Source organism: Sciurus carolinensis, chromosome 2, assembly GCF_902686445.1.
Source record: "Sciurus carolinensis chromosome 2, mSciCar1.2, whole genome shotgun sequence".
NCBI lineage: Eukaryota > Metazoa > Chordata > Mammalia > Rodentia > Sciuridae > Sciurus > Sciurus carolinensis.
The window spans coordinates 150,586,618-150,611,210 of record NC_062214.1 but is presented as its reverse complement, the minus strand read 5'-3'; the positions used below and the strand labels follow the sequence as shown (position 1 = coordinate 150,611,210).

The 24,593-nt window shown below is 36.7% G+C and overlaps 1 protein-coding gene across 1 annotated transcript in view; it reads right to left on the bottom strand.

Annotated features, from left to right (window-relative positions):
• The window catches only part of Klhdc1 (kelch domain containing 1), a 45,409-nt gene extending 25,518 nt beyond the window's left edge, over positions 1-19,891 (bottom strand). Inside the window, 4 exon segments of the mRNA XM_047542182.1 lie at positions 5,006-5,124; positions 7,585-7,702; positions 8,158-8,228; positions 19,649-19,891. Coding sequence (XP_047398138.1) covers positions 5,006-5,124; positions 7,585-7,702; positions 8,158-8,228; positions 19,649-19,744 — 404 coding nt within the window. The 5' untranslated portion in view covers positions 19,745-19,891.
• Positions 19,892-24,593: the final 4,702 nt, after the last annotated feature.

Here is a 24,593-nt window from a genome sequence, read left to right as displayed (position 1 = left end):
GGGGGGGGGTACCAGGGATTGAACCCAGGAGTGCTTAACCATTGAGTAACATCCCAAGCCCCTTTTATATTTTATTTAGAGACAGGGTCCACTAAGTTATTTAGGGCCTTGCTAAATTGCTAAGCTGGTTTTGAATTCCCAATCCTCCAGCCTCAAGTCTCCTGAGCCACTGGGATCACAGGCATGCATCACCATGCTTAGTGTATACAAGCATATTTAATCAAATCACTGAAGAGTAAAAATAAAGAACAGATAAAGAGGAAAAAAAGACATTTGTAGAGGAACAAAAATCACAAATGAGAGTGCATTTTTCATGAGAAAAATGGAAGCCGAAGAGCAGTGTAATAAAATCTTTAAAGTGCTAAAAGAAAGAAAAGAGTAAAAAACAAACAAAACAAAAAAACCCAAAACAACAAAAAACCCTGTCAACTTAATCAAAGAAAAAAATCACAACGAAAATTAGAGATTACTATAAAATGAATGAAAATGAAAACACATAACAAAATTTATGGTATGCATAACAAAGACAGGGTTCAGGGGGAAATTAATAGCTGTAAATAACTACATTAAAAGAAAAATCTCAGCCCAGTACAATGGCACATGCATGTAATCCCAGTAGCTCAGGAGGCTGAGGCAGGAAGATCCCAAGTTCAAAGTTAGCCTAAGCCAAAGGGAGGTGCTAAGCAACTCAGTGAGACCCTGTTTCTAAAAAAAATACAAAATAGGGCTGGGGATATGGCTCAGTGGTTGAGTGCTCCCGGTACCTGCCACCTCCTGCCAAAAAAATCTCAAATCAATAACATAACTGTATTCAATAAGGCTTTAGAAAGAGATGGGCAAACAAGGAAATGATTGAGATTGAAGGGGAGGGCTAAGGATGCAGTTCAGTGAAAGAGCACTTGCCTGGTATACATAAGGTTCTGGATTTAACCTTTAGCAATACACACACAAATGGAGAGAAGATGAAAAGGAAAAACAATCAAGAAAAACTATAAACCAAAAAAGCTGGTTCTTTGGAAAGATAAAAAAAATGGACAAATATTTATCTAAATTGACAAAGAAAAAAGAAAGAAGGGCTGGTGATATAGTTCAGTAGTAGAGTGTTTGCCTAGCATACACTGGGTCTTGGGATTTAGAGGCCAGCCAGATGACCTAGTGAGACCGATATCAAAAAAAAAAAAAAAAAAAAAAGGAAAATGAAAGAATATATTATTACTGACATTACAGAAATAAGAAAGATTACATAAGAATTCTATGAAAAACTATATGTCAACAAAATGGATAACCTAGATGAAAAATTCCTGGAAGGACACATACTACAAAAATATGGTTCAAGAAGAAATAGAAAATAGGAATAAATACAGCACATAAAGAAACTTAATCAGTAATCATAAACCTCCTCATAAAGAAAGGTCCAGGACTAGATGGCCTCCCTGGTGAATTCTACCAAATATTTAAAGAAGGATTAACACCAATCCTTTTCAAGCTATTCCAAAAAACTGAAGAGGAGGCAAACTTCCTAATTCATTCTATGAGGCCAGCATTGTTCCCAGTACCAAAGTCAGAGAAAGACACTACAATAAAACTATCTACATCTGATAAGGGATTAAGATGCAACAGCAACTCAACAACAAAAGAATAAATAACAATTCTAAAACTGGGCAAAGGACTTGAATAGTCATTTCTTCAAAGAAAATTTTTAAAATGCCAATAAGCACATAAAATGTTGGTCTACATCATTAGTTGTTATTAGGGAAATGTGAATCAAAACCGTGAGATACTATCTCAAACCCCCTAGAATGACTGTTATAAAAAAACCAAAAACAAGGGCTGGGGTTGTGGCACAGTGGCAGAGTACTTGCCTCCCATATGTAAGGCACTGGGTTCGATTCTCAGCACCATGTATAAATAAAAAAATAAATTAAGGTCCATCAACAACTGAAAAAATATTAAAAAAAAAAAAACAAAAAACAAAACAAAACCAAAAACAAACCTGAAGATAAACCAACAAACCTGTGGAGAAATAGGAACCTTTGTACATTACCATGGGAAACAGTTTGATAATTCCTTGAAACTTAAACAGAATTACAATATGACCCAGAAATTCTACTTTTAGGTATGTATTCCAAGGAAATGAAAATAAGGCCCAAAACAACATTTACATGTCCACGTTCATTGTAGCATTACTGACAATAACTGGAAAGTGAAAATAACCCAAGTGTTCATCAACATATGAATGTACAAACAAAAGAGTGTGTGTGTGTGAGCATGCATAGGTGTAATGAAATACTACTCAGCCATAAAAGGAAAGAAGTTCTGAAATATGCTATAACATAGTGAACTCTGAAAACATTATGTTAAATAAGACAGATACAGAAGAATAAATATGTGATTTTATTTATATGAAATATCTACAACAGGAAAACTCATAGGTATAGAAAGGAGATAAGAGGTTACCAGGGGTTGGGAAGAGAGGAGAATGGGGAGATATTGCTTAATGAGTACTGCAGAGTTTTTGTTTGAAGAAATGAAAAAGTCTGGAACCCTATAATGGTGACGATAGCACAAAATTGTGAATAATTAATGCCACAGATTTACATAATTAAATATGGTTAAAATGGAAAATTTTATGTTTCCTATATTTTATCACACCTTTTAAAATAAGTATAGTAAAGCTGGAGATCTAATGGCACAATTGATTAGTGCATGGTACTTATAAGAAAAGGTATAGGGCTGGGGAGATAGCTCAGCTGGTAGAGTGCTTGCCTCGCAAGCACAAGGCCCTGAGTCTGATCCCCAGTACCGCAAAAAAGAAAAAGTATAGTAAAAAGTAAATATCCTGCTCTCAGTTCCCCTGCATAGGGCAATCATTGTTACCAGCAGAACTTTAAAGGACCAAAAAGTATTTTGTGGGGCAGATTAAGTCCTAGGGAAATAAAACAGAAAACTCTGGGAGCTTAGAAAATGATTGTCACTGCCACAGATATTCACAAGGATAATCCTTTCTGCAAGCTTAGGTAAAGCTCAGAGATAGGGTTCAATCACAAGTTTACCCTTAGCCCTTATAATGCTTCTTGCAAACTGACATGACAAATGAGGAAAGCCTAACCAAAGAATAAATTGAGAAAGATGTCAATTACTCTTCTATAGTCAATTCTTTTTTTTTTTTTTTTTTTTTTTTTTTTTTTGGTACTGGGGATTGAAACACCTAGGGGTGTTTACAGTTTCTTCCTCGTGCCCCTTCTTTTCTTTGTGTTTTAACTTGGATATTTTTTTATTGACCTACTGATTTGTCTTCAGGTTCACTGATCTTTTCCATTGTTGTATCCAGTTTACCATTAAGCCCAGCTAATGAATTTTTAAATTCTGACATCTTATATTTCATTTTTAGCATTTCTATTTAGTTCTTTTTCATGGTTCCATGTCTCTGCTGATATTACTCGTGTGTGTGTCTTGCTAAATTGCTGAGGCTGACTCTGAACTTGTGATCCTTCTGTCCCAGCTTCCCAGTCACTAGGATTACAGGTGTGTGCCACTGCACCTGGTTCTGTAATCAATTCTTATTTTATGTTGCCTCAACATCGATTTTAAATGTAAGTTGGATTTTCTCATATCAAAAGCAGAACTCAGCTACCTGTGGCACAGTTTCCAGTTGTACATCTCCTCCCAGTTCCTCAATGTGGTTGACACAGATATATGCTTTAGATAACTGCCTTCTGCTGACCACTTCCCTATGGGATAGCTAGATATAACTTACTTGACTGGCTGGCTCCTTGAACTCACCACCACTACCCAGCATGTCCTGCATAGATATGCCATAATGACAGTCTTTCGGTCACAGTATATGACCTCCTGGAACTTTTTGTTTGTACTGGGGATTGAACCCAAGGGCACTTTACTACTGAACTACATCTCTAGTCTTTTTAAAATTTTTTTAAAATTCTTTTTTTAGTTGTAAAGGCCACAATACTTTCATTTTATTTTTATGTGGTGCCCAGGATCGAACCCAGTGCCTCATGCATGCTAGGCAAGCATTCTACCACTGAGCCACAATCACATTCCCTCTAGTCTTTTTTAAATTTTGAGACGGGTCTTGCTAAATTGCTGAAGCCCTGTGAAGCTGTTAAGGCTGGCCACGATATGGGATGCTGGGATTACAGACATATGCCACCATGCCTAGCATGTGCTTGTTTGCTTTAAACCTACCATTTAAAACTCCCCCTTGAGAAATCTGTTTGGATAAGGCCTTGTACCCATATAGGAAAATACTATGCAGCTATAAAAAACAAACAAGCTTTCTAACTAGGGATACAGAAAGTTGAACAATCTTCATGGTATACTGTTAACTAAAAGCAGCAGTGGAGTTCAGAGTGAATATGCTGATATTTGTGTGAGGAGAGAAGAAATAAGAATACATACATACATATGTATTTCCTTCTATTTTAAAGTAACAGTGATGCCAGTAGTTTCTAAACTTGTCTGTACTTTGGAATTACTTCAGGAACTTGAAAAAAAACCTATCCTAAAAGACTAGAATTTAATTAGTATCACATTGGTTTGGAAATTTTATAAATATGCCCAGATGATTCCAAAGACAGAAAAGTTTGGAAACCACTGCCATAAGAACACAAAAAATATTAATAAAATCAGTTTTTTTGGTGTGTATGTGGTGGGTGAGAATAGGGTAGAGGGGTATAGCTATAGAAAACATATTTTATTGTATTCTTTTTAATACGATTTTGATTTTTGAATAATAAAATCATATTAACTATTCAGAAAATTTATGAGTGGTATAAAGCACTCGAATAATTGGTTCCACCATGTTCATTTTTTATTATATGATTCTTACCCAGGGTTTAGAACTGCTATTGCCATCAACATCAAAAGAAGTGTGTAATTATGTCTTGGGGAAAAAAAATCATACTTTCAGGTTTTCTCTATTTTTTTCCAAAAGTTTACTTAAGTAAGGATTAAGGTAATGAACTAAGTGCAGTTGTTACATTACCTGTCTTTATATACCCAACAGGAAAGTTTATCACGTGGTGTGGGTGGCGTTCCTTCAAAGTTGGTGATTTTTTCCCAAACATAGGTGCCATCTCTTGTTCGCAAATTGACAAAATAAAGCTTTTAAAAAAATTTGAACATTATTAGCATATAGGACATTTAAAAATTAAATCTATACCAAGGGATGTATGATCCAAAAATTAATAATACTATTCTTTACATTTTTAATAGGTAAAATTTTTACCTACTAGGAATTATAGAATGAATGAAAATCAGTGTTCTAGAAGGAAATGACATATAATACTGAAAATGCCCTTTTCCCCATCTGCTTTTGCTCTTATAATAGATATCAATTAAGAGTGAAGCAGAAAAACATGGAAAGCAAGCATGCTGAATTTCCCATCTGTTTTTAAAACCTTACAAGCTTAAGATTTTCTATAGTTATCTTCTTTTAAACTATATGCAAATGTGGAAGATGAAATGATATATTAACAATTACATTTTGCTTCATTCTCTAATTAAAAGAAAGTATTACTCAAGGTTTTTTCAAGATGGAAGAATAGAGATGGTCGCTTTCCTGGCTGCTCTGTGGTGTGAAAAGGAGAAAACAGGAAGCTTCTCAGCAAGGAGGGTGAATAAAAAGGGGGGGGGGGACTCACAAATTCAGCAAAGTAGCAAGATATAAAATTAATACCTATAAATCAATTGTGTTCCTAGACACCAATGATGAATCAACTGAAAAGAGAAATTAGGAAAACTATTCCATTCACAACAGCCTCAAACAAACAAAACAAAACTTGTGAATCAATTTAATAAAAGAGGTGAAAGATTGCTACAATGAAAACTACAGAACACTGAAGAAATAAATTGAAGACCTTGGAAGATGGAAAGATCTCCCATGTTCTTGGATAGGCAGAATTAATATTATCAAAATGGCCATACTATCAAAAGTGCTGTACAGATTTAATGCAATTCCTATTAAAATCCCAATGACATTCTTCACAGAAATAGAAAAAGCAGTCATGAAATTCATTTGGAAAAATAAGAGGCTCAGAATAGCCAAAGACATCCTTAGCAAGAAAAGTGAAGCAGGAGGCATCACAATACCATACTACAAATATACTACAGAGCTATAGTAATAAAAACAGCATGGTTTTGGCATCAAAACAGACATGAAGACCAATGAAAGAGACTAGAAGACACAGAGACAAATCACATAAATACAGTTATCTCATACCAGACAAAGGAGAAAAGATAGCCTCTTCAACAAATGGTGCTGGAAAACTGGAAATCCATCTGTAATAGAATGAAATTGAACCCCTATCTTTCACCCTGTACAAAAATCAACTCAAAGTGAATCTAGGACATAGGCATTATACCAGAGACCCTGTGCCTACTAGAATAAAATGTAGGCCCCACTCTCCATCATGTTGGCTTAGTAATCAACTTCCACAACAAGACTCCTAAAGTGCAAGAAGTAAAATTTTAAAAAATTAATAAGTAGGATGGTATCAAACGAAAACACTTCTTCACAGCAAAGGAAACAATAAAGAATGTGAAGAGAGAGCCTACAGAATGGGAGAAAATCTTTGCCATCTGTACCTCAGATAGAGCATTAATCTCCAGGATACGTAAAGAACTCAAAAAACACCAAAAGAACAAATGACCCAATCAATAAATGGCCAAAGGAACTGAACAGAACTTCACAGAAAAAGAAATACCAATGGTCAACAAATATACGAAAAAATGTTCAGCAACTCTGGCAATTAGAAAAATGCAAATGAGATTCCATCTCTCTCCAGTCAGAATAGGGGCTGCCAGCATCCCGGTAGCAATTATCAAGAATACAAGTAACAATAAATGATGGTGAGGATATGGGGGAAAAAGGTATGCTCCATACATTGCTGGTGGGACTGCAAATTGGTGCAACCATTACAGAAAGCAGTATGGAGATTCCTCAGGCAACCTGGAATGGAACCAGTTATCCCACTCTTTGGTATATACCTAAAGGACTTAAAATCAGCAAACTACAGTGACAAGATCACATCAATGTTTACAGCAGCTCAGTTCACAATAGCTAAGTTATGGAAACAACCTATATGCCCTCAACAGATGAACGATAAAGAAAATGTGGTATATATACACAATGGGATATTACTCAGCCATAAAGAAGAATGAAATTATGACATTTGCAGGTAAATGGATGGAACTAGAGACTATCATGCCAAGTGAAACAAGTCCCCCCCAAAACAAAGGCCGAATGTTCTCTGGTATGTGGATGCTAACACACAATAAGGGGGAGGGGACGGAAGAATAGAAGTGCATTGCATTAGATGAAGGAGAATAAAGGGAAGGAAGAGAGGATGGGAATAGGAAAGACAGTAGAATGAATCAGATATAACTTTTCTATGTTCATATATGAATACGTGACCAGTGTAACTCCACATCATGTTTAACCACAAAAATGGGATCCTAATTAGAATAAGTTATACTCCATGTATGCATAATATGTCAAAGTACTTTCTACTGTCATATCTAAAGAGAATAAATAAAAAATAAATAAGTAAAAGAAAGTATTACTCGATTGCTGTATCCTTTGTCATCATATCCTCCAAAAACATACAGCTTCCCATTAATGCAAGCACCACAGCTTCCCGACATGGAGGTAGGGAGTTCTCCTTCCATTAGATGCATTCTCCTGCAGCAAAATTGACATGGAATCCCTCAATGTTTTAAAAAGGCAAATAAAAATTCCCCTTAAACTTCCTGAGTATCTTTTCAGTGAAAATTTCCACTGCTAATTACAATTAGAATTTAATAGTGGTCAATACTGTAAAAACTTTAAGAAGATTCAAGACAGACCTTTCAACCTGCTTGAAGAACAACCACAAAATATACATATCACTAGAATAGGGAATCAGTAAGATAAAACAAGGTCTTCAGAGCATTGGTCTTGAGAGGAATAGTAAAGGACAAAGAATGGAGGGGGAAAGGGAGTGGGGAAAAAGAGTCACAGAGAATAAAATATTGAAAGAAAAGGAGAGGGAGACTTCATAAATGCTGCAGTATGACCTAAGTATGGTCTCAGATTCCCTGTAGTCTCTGAAAACATTTATCACAAAGATTGGACACTCTGCAATTTAAATTACTTACCACAATCCACTATCAATATCATAGGTCCAAATTTCATCATTAGGCAAATATACTTCATTGTCTTCAATAGACTAAAAATACAGAATACATAAAATTGTTTATCAATCAGATAGTAACAATTCAAAAGTTCCTCAGGATGAGAAAAACTGTGATTAAAATACAACAAAACATAAATATCAGTCTCAAAGACTTTTTAAATATAAAATAAGATCAAAAGGGAAGATTTTCTAAGAGAAAATGGGGAAAATAAATGTTTATAATACAAAATATAATACATGAGTCTCAAGAATAAGATTCAAGGCAATTAAACTTTCCAAAGGGATTCTGAATAGGGGAAAAGAGCAAAACAGTAAAATTTATGCAGAATATCAAAGATTATAAAGGCAGGAAAAAAGGATATCTAAAGGGCTGGGGTTGTGGCTCAGTGGTAGAGCATTTGCCTAGCACATATGAGGCCCTGGGTTCCATCCTCAGCACCACATAAATAAATAAATAAAATAAAGGTACTATGTCCATCTACAACAAAAAAAAAATTTTAAAGGATATCAAAAAAGGGCAATATATTTTGAACAAAAAGAAGAAATTAAGGAAGGAAATTTTTTCAAGATAAAATTATAAGAGTACTGCATCAGATACCTTAACTCATTGAACATACTTGTTGAGTGCCTACTATATGCAAGGCATAGTGTTAGGTCTTTAAATCTAGAATCTAAAGATCAAGGTAAATTAAACTAGTCAAAATGATAACTCAAAATTTGAAAAATCTCTAAAGAAGCTGATATATCACGTAAGTATTGCATTCTAACACTTACAATGAAAAAAGAAATGAGAATAGCACAGCAATCTCATTTAAGTTAAAAAAAAAAAAAAAAAAAACAGTTAGGACTTAAGAGCTGGGGATATAGCTCAGTGGTAGAGTGCTTGCCTAGCCTGCATAAGTCCCTAGATTCAAATCCCAGCACCAGGTAAAAAACCAACCAACCAAACAAACAAAAAACAAACTCAGGAGTTAAAATAAATCCTTGACTGGGTGTAACTACTCTGGAAGCTGAGGCAGGAGGTTCACAAGTTTGAGGTCAGTAACTTTGTGAGACTCTCAGCAACTTAGTAAGACCTTGTCTCAAAATAAAAAAAGGACTGTGGATGTAGCTCAGTGGTATAATGCCTCTGGGTTCAATTCCCTAATACAGAGGAAACAAACACAAAAACAAATTCCTTACATAAATCTGACATGATTTCTTAGACTCGCTAGAATAACTTAAAAATAGCCCTATTTTAAAGTGGCAGCTTAAGAATTTCTAAAACTATGATGCAAAAATTATTAATGTGCTAGGTAGATTCAGCTGTTTCTCCTTGCTATGATAATTAAATTTTAAAACTATTATCTTTGACTATCAATTCTGTGTTGGCCTCTCCTTTCTCTCACTCATTCTCTTTCTGCCTCCCTCATTTTTTCCCTTCCTCTCCCTCCTCCCCATAGAAAATCTTTTTGTTAATTCCAAGGAAACTTCCATTCGTGTCTAACTGAGGAATCCATATTAGATGGCTAAGTAAGTAAACAGTTGTCAGAAGGTAAATTAATTGTATGAGTCTAAGGTTTAATGGCATCAGGCTCCAGTAGCCTCATATGTACCTGTTTACAAAAGAAATACTGCAGAAATGAATTTCTCTTCATGGTTTGACTAAGTCCCCTCAATGATTCCCTACTGCTCTTAGTATAGTCTGAAATTCTTATAATTCTGCACTACATTGGTACCTGCCATCCTTCCAAACCTCAATTTGCCTTTTACTTATTATGCTTCAGCCTTCTTTCAGTTCGTATGCCTCTCAGAGACCCTTAGTGGTTCTAGAGATCAAACCCAGGGCTTTATGCATTCAAGGCAAGCACTTTAGCAATGAGCCACATTCCCAGTCCCTCTTTTCTTGAAATGCTCTTTCCAAATTTGCTTAACTACTCATTATTTGGGAATCAATTCATATGTGACTTCTCTAATCACCCACAATTAGTTAAGGGATTAAGGTCCCTATTTAAATGCTCTCATACAGTCCTGCACTTCTTCTTTCTCTGTGTCACACCAATCCACCACCATTAATACCACTAAACTTTAAGCTTCATGAGTACAGAGATCATGTCTGTCTTGTTACAGTTAATTTCCCAGAGGCACAGATCTCACACATAAAAGGCAAATGGAATATTTGTTGATTCAGTGAATGGGTCAGCCAATAACAAAGTCAATAACTCTTAAATTGACTTTTAGCCAATAAGTATTAAATTGACATACTAACTTTAGCCTAATAAGACAATTTTCACTAAACTTTCAAAGACGTAATGAAAAGTACAAATGAAACAGAATTGAACAGTCTGGAACCAGTTCCTTGTACTTTCTCAGAGGCTTCACTCCTACATTATCCCTTCTTTCTACATCATCATCAATTCTTTCTCTACTGGATCATTCCTACAAATATCCAAACATGCCTTAATATTTACTTATCTTTAAAACACAAAAACAAAAACTTTTCCTTGATTTCTTCTTTTTATCTGCTCCCTTCACCACCATGATTACCACCACAACAAAACACCTTCCATGCTGAGTTTCTTTCATACATAGTATATGTCTCCACTGTATCACCTTTCATTCTCTCATCAGCCCATTCTAATCTGGCTTCTGATCCTGTCATTCCACTGAGACTGTTCTTGCCTGGTCATTCTATATTTTAAAAAGAGACATGGAGCAAGAGGAGAACTAAGTCTAACAAGAAATACATTACAACAAAATAGAAGGGGGAAGAGGCAATATTTGAAGAGACAAAAGCTAAAAGTTTTTAAAATTGTTGAAGTCATCAATTCTGAGATCTAGGAAGTCCTAACAAGTTCAAAACAGGATAAACAAAAAATCCATACCAAGACAAATCAGGACTGAAGAACATTATAGAAAAGGGGATAGTCTTAAAAACAACTCAAGAAAAGACAGATCACCTTCAAATGAATGGAAACTACTATAATTTGAATCTTAAGTGTCCCCCAAATGCTTGGTTCCCAACTTGGTGCTTTTGGGAGGCGGTACAAATTTTAAGAGGTGGGGCCTAGCAGGAGGACTTAGGTCATTGAGAGCATAAATTTAAAGGTGTTTGCAACCCCTGTCTGATTGTCTGATTCTGTCAGCTCTGGAGATTGAACCCAATGGTTCTACCACTGATATACAACCCCAGTCCTTTTTACTTTTTTTACTTTCAGATAAGGTTTCACTAAGTTGCAGAGGCTGGCTTTGAAAGTGTGATCCAGGAGATCTGGACAATGCAATTGACAAACTGATAAAATTTACATATATAAAACACTTCATCTAATAATTAGAATGCATATTCCTCATAAGAAATAGCATATTTATGAATACTGGCCTTCTTTTAAAGGAAGTCTAAATATATTCACATTTTCTGAAATTAAGACAATTAAGAAAACAGTTAATTATAAAAACACCATATGTTTAAAAATCTAGGATTTTCCCCCCAAAACTTATGGGTCAAATAAAAAATAATGAAAAATATAAAATATGTAGAACTGTAAAGTGACAAAATACTGCTTACCAAAACTTGAGAGATGCAACTAAAGAGATACTTAGAGGAAAATAGATAGTCTTAAATACTTACACTAATAAGTTAAAAATTTTAAAAAAGAATGATTTGAACATTCAATTTCAGAAGCTCAAGAAATAATAGAATAAATCTTGAATATTAAATTGAAAGCAGGAATCTTAAATAGAAAGCAGAAGAAAGAAAAAGAAACAGATTTTTAATAACATAGAAAAATGTGAGAGAAGAGTAAGTAAATCAAAAGTTGGTTTTTCAGAAGGCTAACAAACCTTTTGCAAGATTATTCAAGGTGGGGAGGAAAGTTACCAATAAGCAATGTTAGGAATGGAAAAAGGGGACATGCCCTGTCTCAAAATAAAAAATATAAAAAAGAGGTGGGGATGTAGCAAAATGGTAGAGTGCCCCTGGGTTCACTCTCTAGTAGCACAATAAATCAATAAATAAAATAAAATGAAAAATAAAAAGGATTGGGGATATAGCTCAGTGGTAAAGCACCCTGGGTGTTTGTTTCCCAGTTGTACAAAAACAAACAAACAAAACTGATTAAACAGAATAAAATGTCTAGAAACAGATCACATATCTATGAAAATTTGATGTATGACAGATTAGTCTTGGAGGTTGGCAGGAATGGGGGTACTTTTTAACATATGACATGAGATCAAGTGGTGACTCATAGGAAAATATTATGAAACTGGATCTCTGTTTTAAACTAACCAAACAAGCAAACAAAAATCCATGTTAAAAAATGATTTAGGGGCTGGGGAGGTAGCTCATCTGGTAGAGTGCGAGGCAAGCACAAGGCCCTGAGTTCGATCTCCAGTACCGCAAAAAAAAAAAAAAAAAAAAAAGATTTAAACAGAAGACAAAACTAAAAAAAAGTTTAGAAGACAATATTGGACACTTTATGACCTTTACATGGGGAAAAATCTCTTAAACAAAATGCAGAAAATGCAAAGCATTAAGAAAAATATTGAAATTACATTATTATTTTTTAAAAGATATACACCTTTTTTTTTCAGTTGTAGATGGACACAATACCTTTATTTATTTATTTTTATGTGGTGCTGAGGATTGAACCCAGTGCCTCACACCTGCCAGGCAAGTGCTCTACCACTAAGCCACAACCCCAGCCCCTATTATTATTTTTTTTTAAATTATTTATTTTTTTTTTTACTGTGGATTGAAACCAGGGCCTTGTGCATGCCAGGCAACTACTCTACCATTGAGCTACACCCCTACCTTGAAATTACATTAAAACCAGGGGTGGTGGTACATACCTGTAATCCCAGAAATTTGGGAGAATGAGGCAGGAGAACTGCAAGTTCCAGGCCAGCCTCAGTGACTCAGTGAGACTGTCAACAACTTAGTGAGGCCTTACCTCAAAATTAAGAATAAAAAGGACTGGGAATATAGCTCAGAGGTAAAGCACTCTTGAGTTGAATCCCCAGTATCAAAACAAAACAAATAAAAAGAAAAAAAATTCAATTACATTAAAGTTAATAATTTCTGCTCAACAAAGAATTATCAAGAAATATAAACGACTGAAAAGACAGTTCAGCTCATTCAACTATATGTTTAAAGTATTTGTACACTCAGACACAGTGGTGCCCACCAGTAATCCCAGGGGCTCCGGAGGCTGAGGCAGGGGGATTGCCAGCCTCAGCAATTTAGTGAGGCCCTAAGTAACTTAGTGAGACCCTATCTCAAAAAATAAAAAAGGATGGGGGATGTGGTTCAGTGGTTGAATGCCCCTGGGTTCAATCCCTGATACCAAAATAAATAAATAAATAAATAAAAAGTATTTGTACAAATCAGTTAAAAAAAAAAAGAAATAGACCAACAAAAATGAACAAAAGACCATGTGCCAGCAATTTCACAGAAAACACAGTCCCTAAAGCTAGGAAAAAATACATTTATCAGTAATCCATGATAGAAGAACAAAACACACAATGAAATATAATATTATACTCACTGGAATGACAAAAATGTAAGGGCAGATGGTATCAAATGTTGTCAAGGATGTGGAACAAGGGGGAGAATGGGGTTGGTATAAATTGATACAATTATTTTGGCCATGGTCTGAAATCTCCAAGTAAATTTGCAAACTCAGTGGCCCAGCTTTCCATTTCTTGGTATATGTCTTAGAGAATGTACATGCCTGTATGCATGTACAATAGGAGGCTTGCTATAAGAATGCTCACTGCAGCATTGCTCATAATAGCAAACCAAAACAAAAATACAGAAACACTCGAATCAAATACTTTCCAACAGTGAAGTGGATACATAAATTGCTGTAAATTATACAGGATACACACCAAATTAATGGATCTAAGGATGGTTTCAAAGTATTTAACAACTGGGCAGAATGGGCATGATAATTAGAAAGGATGACAAACAGCAATAGGTATAACCCTAGAAGTGCTCACACACTGATTAAGCAATATATAAATCCAAAAACTATAAAAAGTCCCAAAAGAAAATATGCTATGATTCAAAACCACGTTTTGTTTAGAGATACATGTGCAGTAAAACTTTAGAGTGATTAACACAAAATTCAAGATAGTGGTAAGCTATGGGAATAGGGGTGGAGGGAGAAGTGTGATTAGTGAAGGATAAACAGGAAGCTTCCAAATCACTGGTGGTAGTTCATATTTTAACCTTCAAGATAAATGGATGCTTACCTTTAAAAAATACTTATGTATTCTTTTGTACATCTACTACAAATTTCAAATTTTAATTTTGAGAAATGAATAGTAAGCCAGGTGCAGTGGCACATGTGTGTAATCCCAGAGGTTTGGGATGCTGAAACAGGAGGATTGCAAATTCAAGAATAACCTCGGCAATTTATAAAGGCCCTAAACAACTCAGTGAGACCTTGTCTTAAAATAAAAAGCAGCCAGGTGTGGTGGCACATGCCTCTAATCCCAGCAACTTGGGTTGAGGAGAAAGATAATAAGTTCAAACCCAGCCTCAACAGTTTAGTGAGATCCTGAAAGAAAAGAAAAGAAAAGAAAAGAAAAGAAAGGATGGAAGGAAGGAAGGAAGGAAGGAAGGAAGGAAGGAAGGAAGGAAGGAAGGAAGGAAGGAAAGAAAAGAAAGAAAAGAAAGAAAAGAAAGAAAGAAAAGAAAGAAAGAAAGAAAGAAAGAAAGAAAGAAAGAAAGAGAAAGAAAGAAAGAAAGAAAGAGAAAAGAAAAAAAAAAAAAAAAGAAAGGACTGGGGATGTGGCTCAGTGGTAAAGTGCCCCTGGGTTAAATCTCCAGTACAAAAAAAAAAAAAAAAAATTAAGCAACTCACAGAATCATCAAAAAGGCTGGAGAACTGGCATCTGATTTTTGTAAAGAACAAAGTCTGAAACCATGCCACAGGAATTGGTATGCAGTCACTGGAAGCATCACACTGCAACTGTTAACAGTGCCTTTTACACCAGGAATCTTGAACTTCTGAAACTGTATTGCCTGGGTCCTGGATTTTTACCTCTTTATTTTTAAATCCAAACCTAGCACAGATTAACCAACAGGGTTCAACACACTTGTCCACAGTTTAGCTGCAACTGAGGCTGGAAGAGTTCATGGCATTCGAGTTCTTTTTATTGGATACCTAATACAGGCTATAACCAGTTCTAGACATGAGATAAAATAGGTAATGAACTATCTTTGTAGAACTTATATTCTAAGGCCAAAGATAGGGGTGGTCAGACAATGAATACCACAAATAGAGAAAGGAGGTTCATATTCTGATCACTTAAAAAGAATGTCTTCTACAATTACATAGATAGCCTATCTGACCACTCATGAATACATAAAGTGGAACTATTCAGTTAAAGAAAACATACATTTAAGGCTTTTAATACACCTTGCTAAACTTCCCCTCAAAAAGATTACACAAATTTATATTCCTATTAATAGTATATTAGTAATTTCCATCCACATGCTTTTCCCCGGAATTATTTTCCTCCTTCTCCTCCTCTTCCCCCACCTCTCCTTCCTTTTCTTTGGGTACTGGAGATTGAACCCAAGGATGCTGTACAAGGATGGGGTTACATCCCAGTTCTTTTTAATTTTTGAGACAAGGTCTTGCTAAATTGTTTGGGGCCCAAGTTGCTAGGCTAACTTGAATTGCCCTCCTTCTGCATCAGCCTCCCAAGTGCCAGAATTACAGGCATGTGCCACCACACCCAGCTCCCCAAATTTCTTTTAAATCTCTGAAAATCAGAGATGAAAAAACCTTATTATTTTCAGTTGGGTTTCACTGATTCATTTTTTTCTTCAGCATTAGTTCATAGTATATATGTACTTTTTTGTTAAATTATGCTTATCCATTGCTCATTTTTTCAATGGGGACATTGCTCTTTATTTTTTATAGAACTTTTGTCTAGCACACATGTTGCAAATACTTTTCCATTTGTCATTTGCCTTATTTTGTGGTGCTTATAAAACAATTTTAAAGCTGGGCATGGTGGAGAACACATATAATCCAAGGGGCTCAGAAGGTTGAGGTAGGAGGATTGCCAAGTTCAAAACCAGCCTCAGCAACTTAGTGAAGCCCTGAGCAATTTAGTGAGACTCTGTCTCAAAATAAAAGAAAAAGGACTGGGGATGTGGCTCAGTGTTAAAATGTCCCTGTGTTCAATCCCCTGTCCCAGAAAACAAAACAAAACAAAACAAAACAAAAAATTTAAAAAAATTTTTTTAAAGTTTGATCTGCCAACATTTTTCTTTGTAGTTTTTTTCCCCAACTCAGATTTTTTTTTTTTTCCAACTCAGGATTTTGTGATAGTCATACATTCCTTTCACTTTTTGTGGTTTAATTTTTCTATATTTAACTGGTCAATTCTAAGGCTCAAATATCATTCTTCTTCAGTTATCGTAGGATCATTTGTTATACAAGTGATTGTTTTCCAGATCTGAAATGCTACTTCTTTTTAAAAATATTTTTAGTTGTACAAGGACACAATATCTTTATTTAACTTTATGTGGTGCTGAGGATCGAACCCAGTGCCTCACATGTGTGAGGCAAGTGCTCTACCACTGACCTACAGCTCCAGCCCCTGAAATGCTACCTTTTAAATACAAAATAAGTCCTATATGCTTGGCTATTTATGTAATTTGTTTCCCATCCTATGGTGCTCTACTGTATCAGGACCACTAATTTAATTACTATAGTATTTCCTACCTTCAATCTTTTCAAACATTTTCTAAATTGATTCTCCTTTAAAGCCATATCCAAAACAGAAACCTGTAATCAATCATATTTCAGATTTTTCTATAAGGAAAGTTCGGAGCAAAATGTATTAATATCAATTGTGAGGGAAACAGAACTGTTTAAATGATTAAGGTCATAAGAGGATTGCAGCTTACAAAATGTATAGACACAGCTTTTCTTTCAAAATTTGGGGAAAAAGGGCTGCAGTTGTGGCTCAGGGGTAAAGCGCTTGCCAGGCATGTGTGAGGCCCTGGGTTCGATACTCAGCACCACATATAAGTAAAATAAAAGATCCACTGACAATTAAAAATTTTTTTAAAAAATTTGGGAGAAACTACACACTTTTAATGTTCCTAGTAATAGCAATCAAGTTTGTAAGATTTCAGTAATGTGAAAGATCTAGAACTAAGCAAAAGAATGTGCTGGCACCAATTACTTTTTTTGGCATTTCTACTCTTACCTCCAGAGGTGTTTTCAGATACAGTGTTCTTTAAGACCTGTTCTTAATAGAACAATAAGTAATTTAGATATATACCTGGGAATTTTAAGATATATGTTTGATTTTAACATTTGTTTGTGTTAATGAGGAGGAAAACTGTGACTCTCACACACAAATGTAGACTCATTTGATCAAAAAACTACTTACTACTGGAATACTTCCAGATTCAGGGCCTTTTAGCTCTCTGTGCAGAAGGCTTTACTAAAATAATTTTTGAAGGATCCTTTTCTTGTGATAAGCTGTCTTCTTTTTTGCCTCCTACCCTCTTTTCCTTCCACTTACAACTCCAAATGGTTTAACTGTTGATGATATCTGGAATTTAAAAAGTAGTACACTGTGGATTTCAATTTGTATTATATTTTCCAGGACAGTTCTGACAGCATCTCTGCTGACTAGATCAATAAAAGCACAAAAGTAAGTATTTCAATTCAGGAACCAAAACAGAAGAACTGGAATCTTATCAATCACACAATTTTCAAGATGAAACATGTAAAAAATTCACATGTCATTATGGGCATCAAAGAGTTCTACATAGGAGACATTTCATTCATGAGTTTAAAGCAAATCTATATAGACATTTTACAAGATTATGTGAAATTTTACTTATTACAATATCAAGAGTATAGCAGATGAAATTTGACACCTCTACAAGTGGCAGAGCTCAACCAAAATATTTCTTGTGCACACAACCATCATTGTATCTTGACAATTTTTTCACCAAGAACAAATGGTGGGGTTGGGGCTGGGGCTCAGTGGTAGAGCACTTGCCTAGCAAGTGTGAGGCACTGGGTTTGATTCTCAGCACTGCATATAAATAGATTAATAAAATAAAGATCCATCAACAACTAAAAATATATTAGGGAGAAAAAAAAAAAAAAAAGAACAAGTGGTGGATGCCTGCAATCCCAGTGGCTCAGGAGGCTGAGGCAGGAGGATCACAAGTTCAAAGCCAGCCTCCGTAACTTAGAGATGCTGTCTCAAAATAAAATAAAATAAAATGGGCTGGGGATGTGATTCGGTGGTTAAGTGACCACGGGTTCAATTCCTGGTACCAAAAAAAATATGTATATATGGAAATATTAAACACTTAAGTCATAATCTCTTAAATTTATATTAGCTTATTAAAAAAGTCTGGGTATTTTTATATCCCTAGGTTGTAATCTGTCGTCCTTGAGGTCAAAAGACCACTAAAGTGACTTATTTTCATTGACTCACTGTCCCTATTTATAAAATGGAGATATTAGCTACTTTACAGGGTTATAGTGAGGATCATGGGAGATTAGGAATATAAAAGTTCCTAGCACATGCCAGATACAGTAGGCACTCAAAGATTAGTTCTAATTTTTCTGCACTAAAGAAAACACACAAACAATAAAAACCCACTTGGGTGTGAGAATTATTAATATACATAGCGTGTACTTTATTTCAGTGCTACTAGTTACAGGTCTGTCACATAATGATATTCTGTTAGGAAATGTAGGTTCTATATTCAGTAGAGCGTCCAGATGGCTTTTTTTTTTTAATCTGTGACCTAAGGGGATTGGCATATATTCCTGAATTGTTTTCCAGCTTTACAATTCTTGCTATAATCCTACAGATTATTGAAACAAAACAAACATAGACATTCCAACCTCCATGGTAATACGAATTTTCAACCAAAATACTTCAGCATATTGTTGCTAATACGAGTCTATTTTGAGAATCCAGAAAAAAATATATGTACATACATTCGTAATTGCCCCTTGGCAGAGAAACGCCGCTAAAATAACCTAGAAATATTTAACTGCTTCAGTGATTCCGACATTTTATTTCGAAACGCACCGTGGAAATTGGACACATAAAACAATACAGCACGGCGCCCACGGTCCTTTCAATTCTGCGCGGGTATCTAAGTATCTAATCGCGCTGTAACTGTATTGGACAAACCGGGGGTTACTGGACAGCTGGGGGAGGGGAGGAAGGGCGGGGAGGAAGGGCGGGGACCTAGGTTTGAAGGTTTTGGCAGAGGAGGCGACAGCGGGCCGGCGTCGCTGGGCGGGCGGCGGAGGGGGGCGGGCGCGGGGGCGCCGGGCGCGCTGGGCCCGGGCCCGGGACGCGCCCCACCTAGGGAGCGGTGGGGGCGGGCGCTCGGCGTCCCCTCGGCCCGAGCGGCCGGGCGGGCTCCGGGCGCGAGTCCGCCCCGTCCCGCCTCTTCCCCTTACCACGTAGCCCCCCCACACGTAGAGGAAGTTTCCGTCCACCACGGCGCAGTGGCCGCTGCGCTCCTCGGCCACGCAGAAGAGCTGCGAGTCCGCCATCCACGCCGTCGCTGGCCCACTACTCGGAGCGCCGCAGCCCTTGCCCACCGCGTTGCCTCTCCTCGGGTCCCGACTGCTGCACGCACGAACGGAACGCGTCGAGGGTCGAGATTGGTGGGAAGGCGAACCAGTGCGTCTGCGCCGTCCCGCGGCAGACTCGCTCGCGAGGCCGCGCCAAGTGTGGCGTGGCCAGTGAGCGATACTTCGGTTCTTAGCAGCGACGAAGAGGCCTTAGACTCCCTGGGGAAAGAACAGGCAGATTTCTTTTCACTTCAGGTGTTTGGGCAGTACAAGCCCCAGTCAAACTTCTTGATTTTTCTCGAAATGTCTTTGTACACTTGGTTTGGTCGTCATGTCTCAAGATTTTTGACATGTCTTTGTTAATCTTGTATACTTTCCATCTCTTCTCTCTTGTGGCATTTATTTGTGGAATGGGTTAGTTTTCCTATACCTGTGATTGCTTCCTCAGCGTGCTTTCTCTTTAACTTGTGCCTTCGTCCCGCTTATTTTTCTTAGACAGGAAGGTGGATCTGAAAGCTTTAGCGTCTGGGTCTGTTTTTTTTTTTTTTCCTTCCAATCCATCGTTTCTTTTAACAGTATAAGTAAACTGCGCAGGGACGCAAATATCCCCCTTTTTCTTACACGAAAGGAAGCATATTATATATACAATTCGGTAACCTGTTTTCCATTTAACGTTTTATTGTGCCATATTGGTGTATAGCGATCTTCTCCAATCCTTTTGACAGCTTCACAGCACTCCATTGAGTGGCTGTGTCATGATTTTTTTTTTCAGTCAAGTCTTTATTGATGTACGTCAGTTATTTCCAGTTTTTTGTTATCACAAATAATTCTGCAATGTGCAACGTTATGCACGTGTGATTTTGTAGTTTTTTGCGAGTATGTTTTTGGAATAGAGTTCTAGAAGTGGAATTGCTGGTTCAGAGTAAAAGCATATATAATTTTGCTAGATGTTGCTAAATTTCCCTCGGAGGAATTTTACCTTCACCAGCAATATATGACAGTGATTGTTTCTCATAGCCTTTCCAACACAGTATGCTGTTAAACTTGTGGGGCTTTACTAAAATGATGTGTTAGAAGTAGTAGCTCAGTGAAGCCCTTGGATTTTCAGCTTTCTGCAAGAACTTTTCTATTACGTTTCATACCTTGAGTAATCTTTTTTTTTTTCCTTGAGTACTCTTTAATCCTTTGTTTCCTGTCATCTGTGCTTCTTGAGGTAGTGTAATATAAATGAATGCAGTTTCAGTGTTTGGGTCTATGATATCAAGGGAAAAGCCAGTTTTTATACATTGCTTACCTTCTGATTTCCCGTTTTTAATAAGATTTTTTGTTTCCTTTTTTTCAGGGTATTCTACATTTTTGTTAGCCTATTGATAGTGTGTGTGTGTGTGTGTGTGTGTGTAAAATAAAAATAAAAAGGAAGAAAATAAAAAGGAAGAATAAAATAAAAAGGAAGAAAATCTACTGATGTAACAACAGGGATGAATAATACATATTATGTTAGTGAAAGAAACCAGACACAAAAGAGTATTTGCTATGTGATTGCATTTATATGAAATCTAAAGTACATAAAATTAGTCTAAGGTAATAGCAGAAAAGTGGTTATTTGGGGGATAGGAACTTCAAATTGATGGAAGAGTACAAGGGACATTCTGGAGTGATGGAAATGTTCTATATCTTATTGAGATGGTGATAGTTACATAGGTATTTACATTTGTCAAAATGCATTGAACTTCATACATTTTTTTTCTTTTTCTTTTTTTTTTTTTGGCTGTCAAGGATTGAACTCAAGGACACTCAACCACTGAACTCTCCCCAGCCTTTTTCTTTCTCTCTCTGTCTCTCTCTCTGTCTCTCTCTCTGTCTCTCTCTCTCTCTCTCTCTCTCTCTCTCTCTCTCTCTCTCTCTCTCTCTCTCTCAGTTGTAGTTGGACACAATACCTTTATTTATTTATTTTTTTAATGTGGTGCTGAGGATCAAACCCAGTGCCTCACACATGCTAGGCAAGCACTCTGCCACTGAGCTACAGTGCCAGCTCCCCAGCCTTTTTTTGTATTTTATTTAGACACAGGGTCTCACTGAGTTGCTTAGCGCCTCACTTTTGTTGAGGCTGGCTTTGAACTTTGTGATCCTCCTGCCTCAGCCGCTCCTGAGCTGTTGGGATTACAAGTGTGTGCCACCACACCCAGCTGTACATTGTTCTTAATGTCAACTATTCCTCAGATATATACATATATATATGTAACATATGTATATGTATCTCCTCATTCCATCATTTATTGTTACTAGTTATATTGGTTTTGCATTCTTTTTTCTTAAGTAGCAGGTTCTTGCTTATGTTTCTGATCCTGAACCCCTGGGCTCAAGCAGTCCTACCTCAGCCTCCTGAGTAGCTGGGACTACATGCACATACCACTGTCCCCAGCCTAAGTATTGCATTTTTGAAATGGAGTACTCATTCTCCTGGACCTTAAAGTCTGGTGAAGCTTATAAATTATAAACAGACAAACTATACTGTGTATTAAGTACAAAACTCCAAGAGTCCAGAGTGGTTGGGGATTACAGTGGGAGACCCTTAACTCAGATTTTTGGGAGTTCCTGAGAGGAAATAAAGTCTAAGCTAAGAAGTAAAGAATGAGTGGAAGTTGTTCAGTCAAGTGGAGGGAAGAGGGAGAGAAGTGTTCCTGGAAGAAGGAACAGGAGAGGAAGCGAGAAAGGACTTATTCGACTTAATTCCAGTGAACTTTGAAAACATTTAAAGCTGGGAAGTGACATGGTAAAAATAGTTTTAGAAATGTATTCTAATGGCAAGATTGCACGCAAAGAGATAAGTTAGTGAGTCAAGTGTATCTGGCTAGAGAGGTCAGTGTCCCAAGTGAAGGCCCTCACTGTGGAAAAAGAGACATGGATGGGTTTGAGAGATACTTAAAAGGTAGAACCACAGGAACTTGGCCACTGATTGGCTTATGAAGGAAGAACAGGGAGGAGTGAAAAATGCTACCTTATATACTAGCTTCGTCACTGGGTAGAAGGTGGGTGGAACCCTTCACTAGGCTACTGAACATGGAGGAGGAACAGGTTTGGGAGTGATGAAAGCCAATGAGTTCATGGGGGCCTAAAGTGTTGGTTTTGAAGTCAGAGAGGTGGGGATGACATGGGGATTTTGAAAACTTCAGCGTAGGGGCTGGAATTGTGGCTCAGTGGTAGAGCACTTGCTAGCATTTGTAAGGCACTAAGTTTGATTCTCAGCACTGCCTATAAATAATAAATAAGGTGAAGGTCCATTGACAACTAAAAAATTTAAAAAAAAAAGAAATCAGTATATAGTTGTTCATTGAAGTATTTGGACTTTATGAACTAGCATGTGAAGAAACCATAGGGAAGGAGTTGAATCTAACAATGAAATCATTGTTAGATTGTGATAAGAAGCAGGGCAATTGTGATCATTTTTTTCTCTCTTCAATTTCTTATATGAAATCTGTCATCCAGGCGTGGTGGCACATGTCTGTAACTCCAGCTACTAAGAAGGCCGAGGCAGAAAGATCTTCAGTTCAAGGTCAATCTGAGCAACACAGGAATATCTCCATCTAAACAAACAAGACCCATGAAATCTATCAAACATACAGAATAGTTGAAAAAACTGTTCAAGGAATACCTATGTATCCTCCACTGAAATAATTGCTAATATTGCCATACTAGCTTTAGGTATGTCCATATTTTTCATTTTACTGAATTATTTGAGAGTGATAGGTATGATGTTACACTTCAATATGCACTTTCTAAAAACAGGCACATTCACCTACATATCACAGTTAACAAAATTAAGTTGTTCCATAATATAATCTGATGTCCAGTTCATAGTCAAATTTCCTGAATTGCCCTGTAAAATAACTTTCAGATTTTTTTCTTCCAAACTGGGTTCCAGTCATAGTTTATATTGCACTTGGTTGTTAAGTCTTTTTAAAATCATGTATTATCTATTGCTGTGTTACACATTAGCCTAAAATTTAGAGGTTTAAACAATAAACATTTATTATCTCACACAATTTCTGTGGGTCAGGAATTTGGAAACAGGGTGACTGGTTTCAGCCTCTGGTCTCCTACAAGATTATGGTCAAAATTTTGGCAAGGGTTGTCGTGGTCTATCATGACCTGCATGGTGTTTACTCAGTTTCCCCGAACTAGGGTGGTGAGTTGGATTAGAAATATTAAAGGTATGAGAAACTTAAGAAATAAAGACAGACACAGAAATAAGTGAAAAGCAGGGTTCCCAGTAGGATGTCTCAGTTCTGATGGAGACGGGATCTAACCAAGGGAACAAAAACCCGTGCATTTATTTTATAAGTATGGGCATTAAAGGGTTTCAGTGTGAAAAACTTATTGAGGTAAACAGGATGAAGTTGAGACAAACAACATGGTGGGGACTTAGCAAGTTACACCCATCTCTTTTAACTCTGGGCAGCCGGGATTTGAGATCAAGGTTTTAAACCAGTGAATTCCATAACAAGCAAACTTTCCTATCAACCTGAGTCATACTGCAAATGGGTGTTCCCCTGGCACCCTCGCACCGCAGCATTACCAAAAGCAGTTCTCACTGTCCAGGTTTCACATAGGTCAAACCAATGATTTATTAACTGCCTGTGACAGTGGTCATCTGAAAATTTCGCTCAGGCTGGAAGATAAGCTTCCAAAATTGCTCATGCACACTGGCATACAGATGACTAGTTGGTGCTGGCTGTTGACCATGGAGAGAGAGAGACATGGACTAGTTTAGAGATACTTAAAAGGTATCTCTTTTGATTTCTTAACATGGATCTTGACTGTCAGGCGT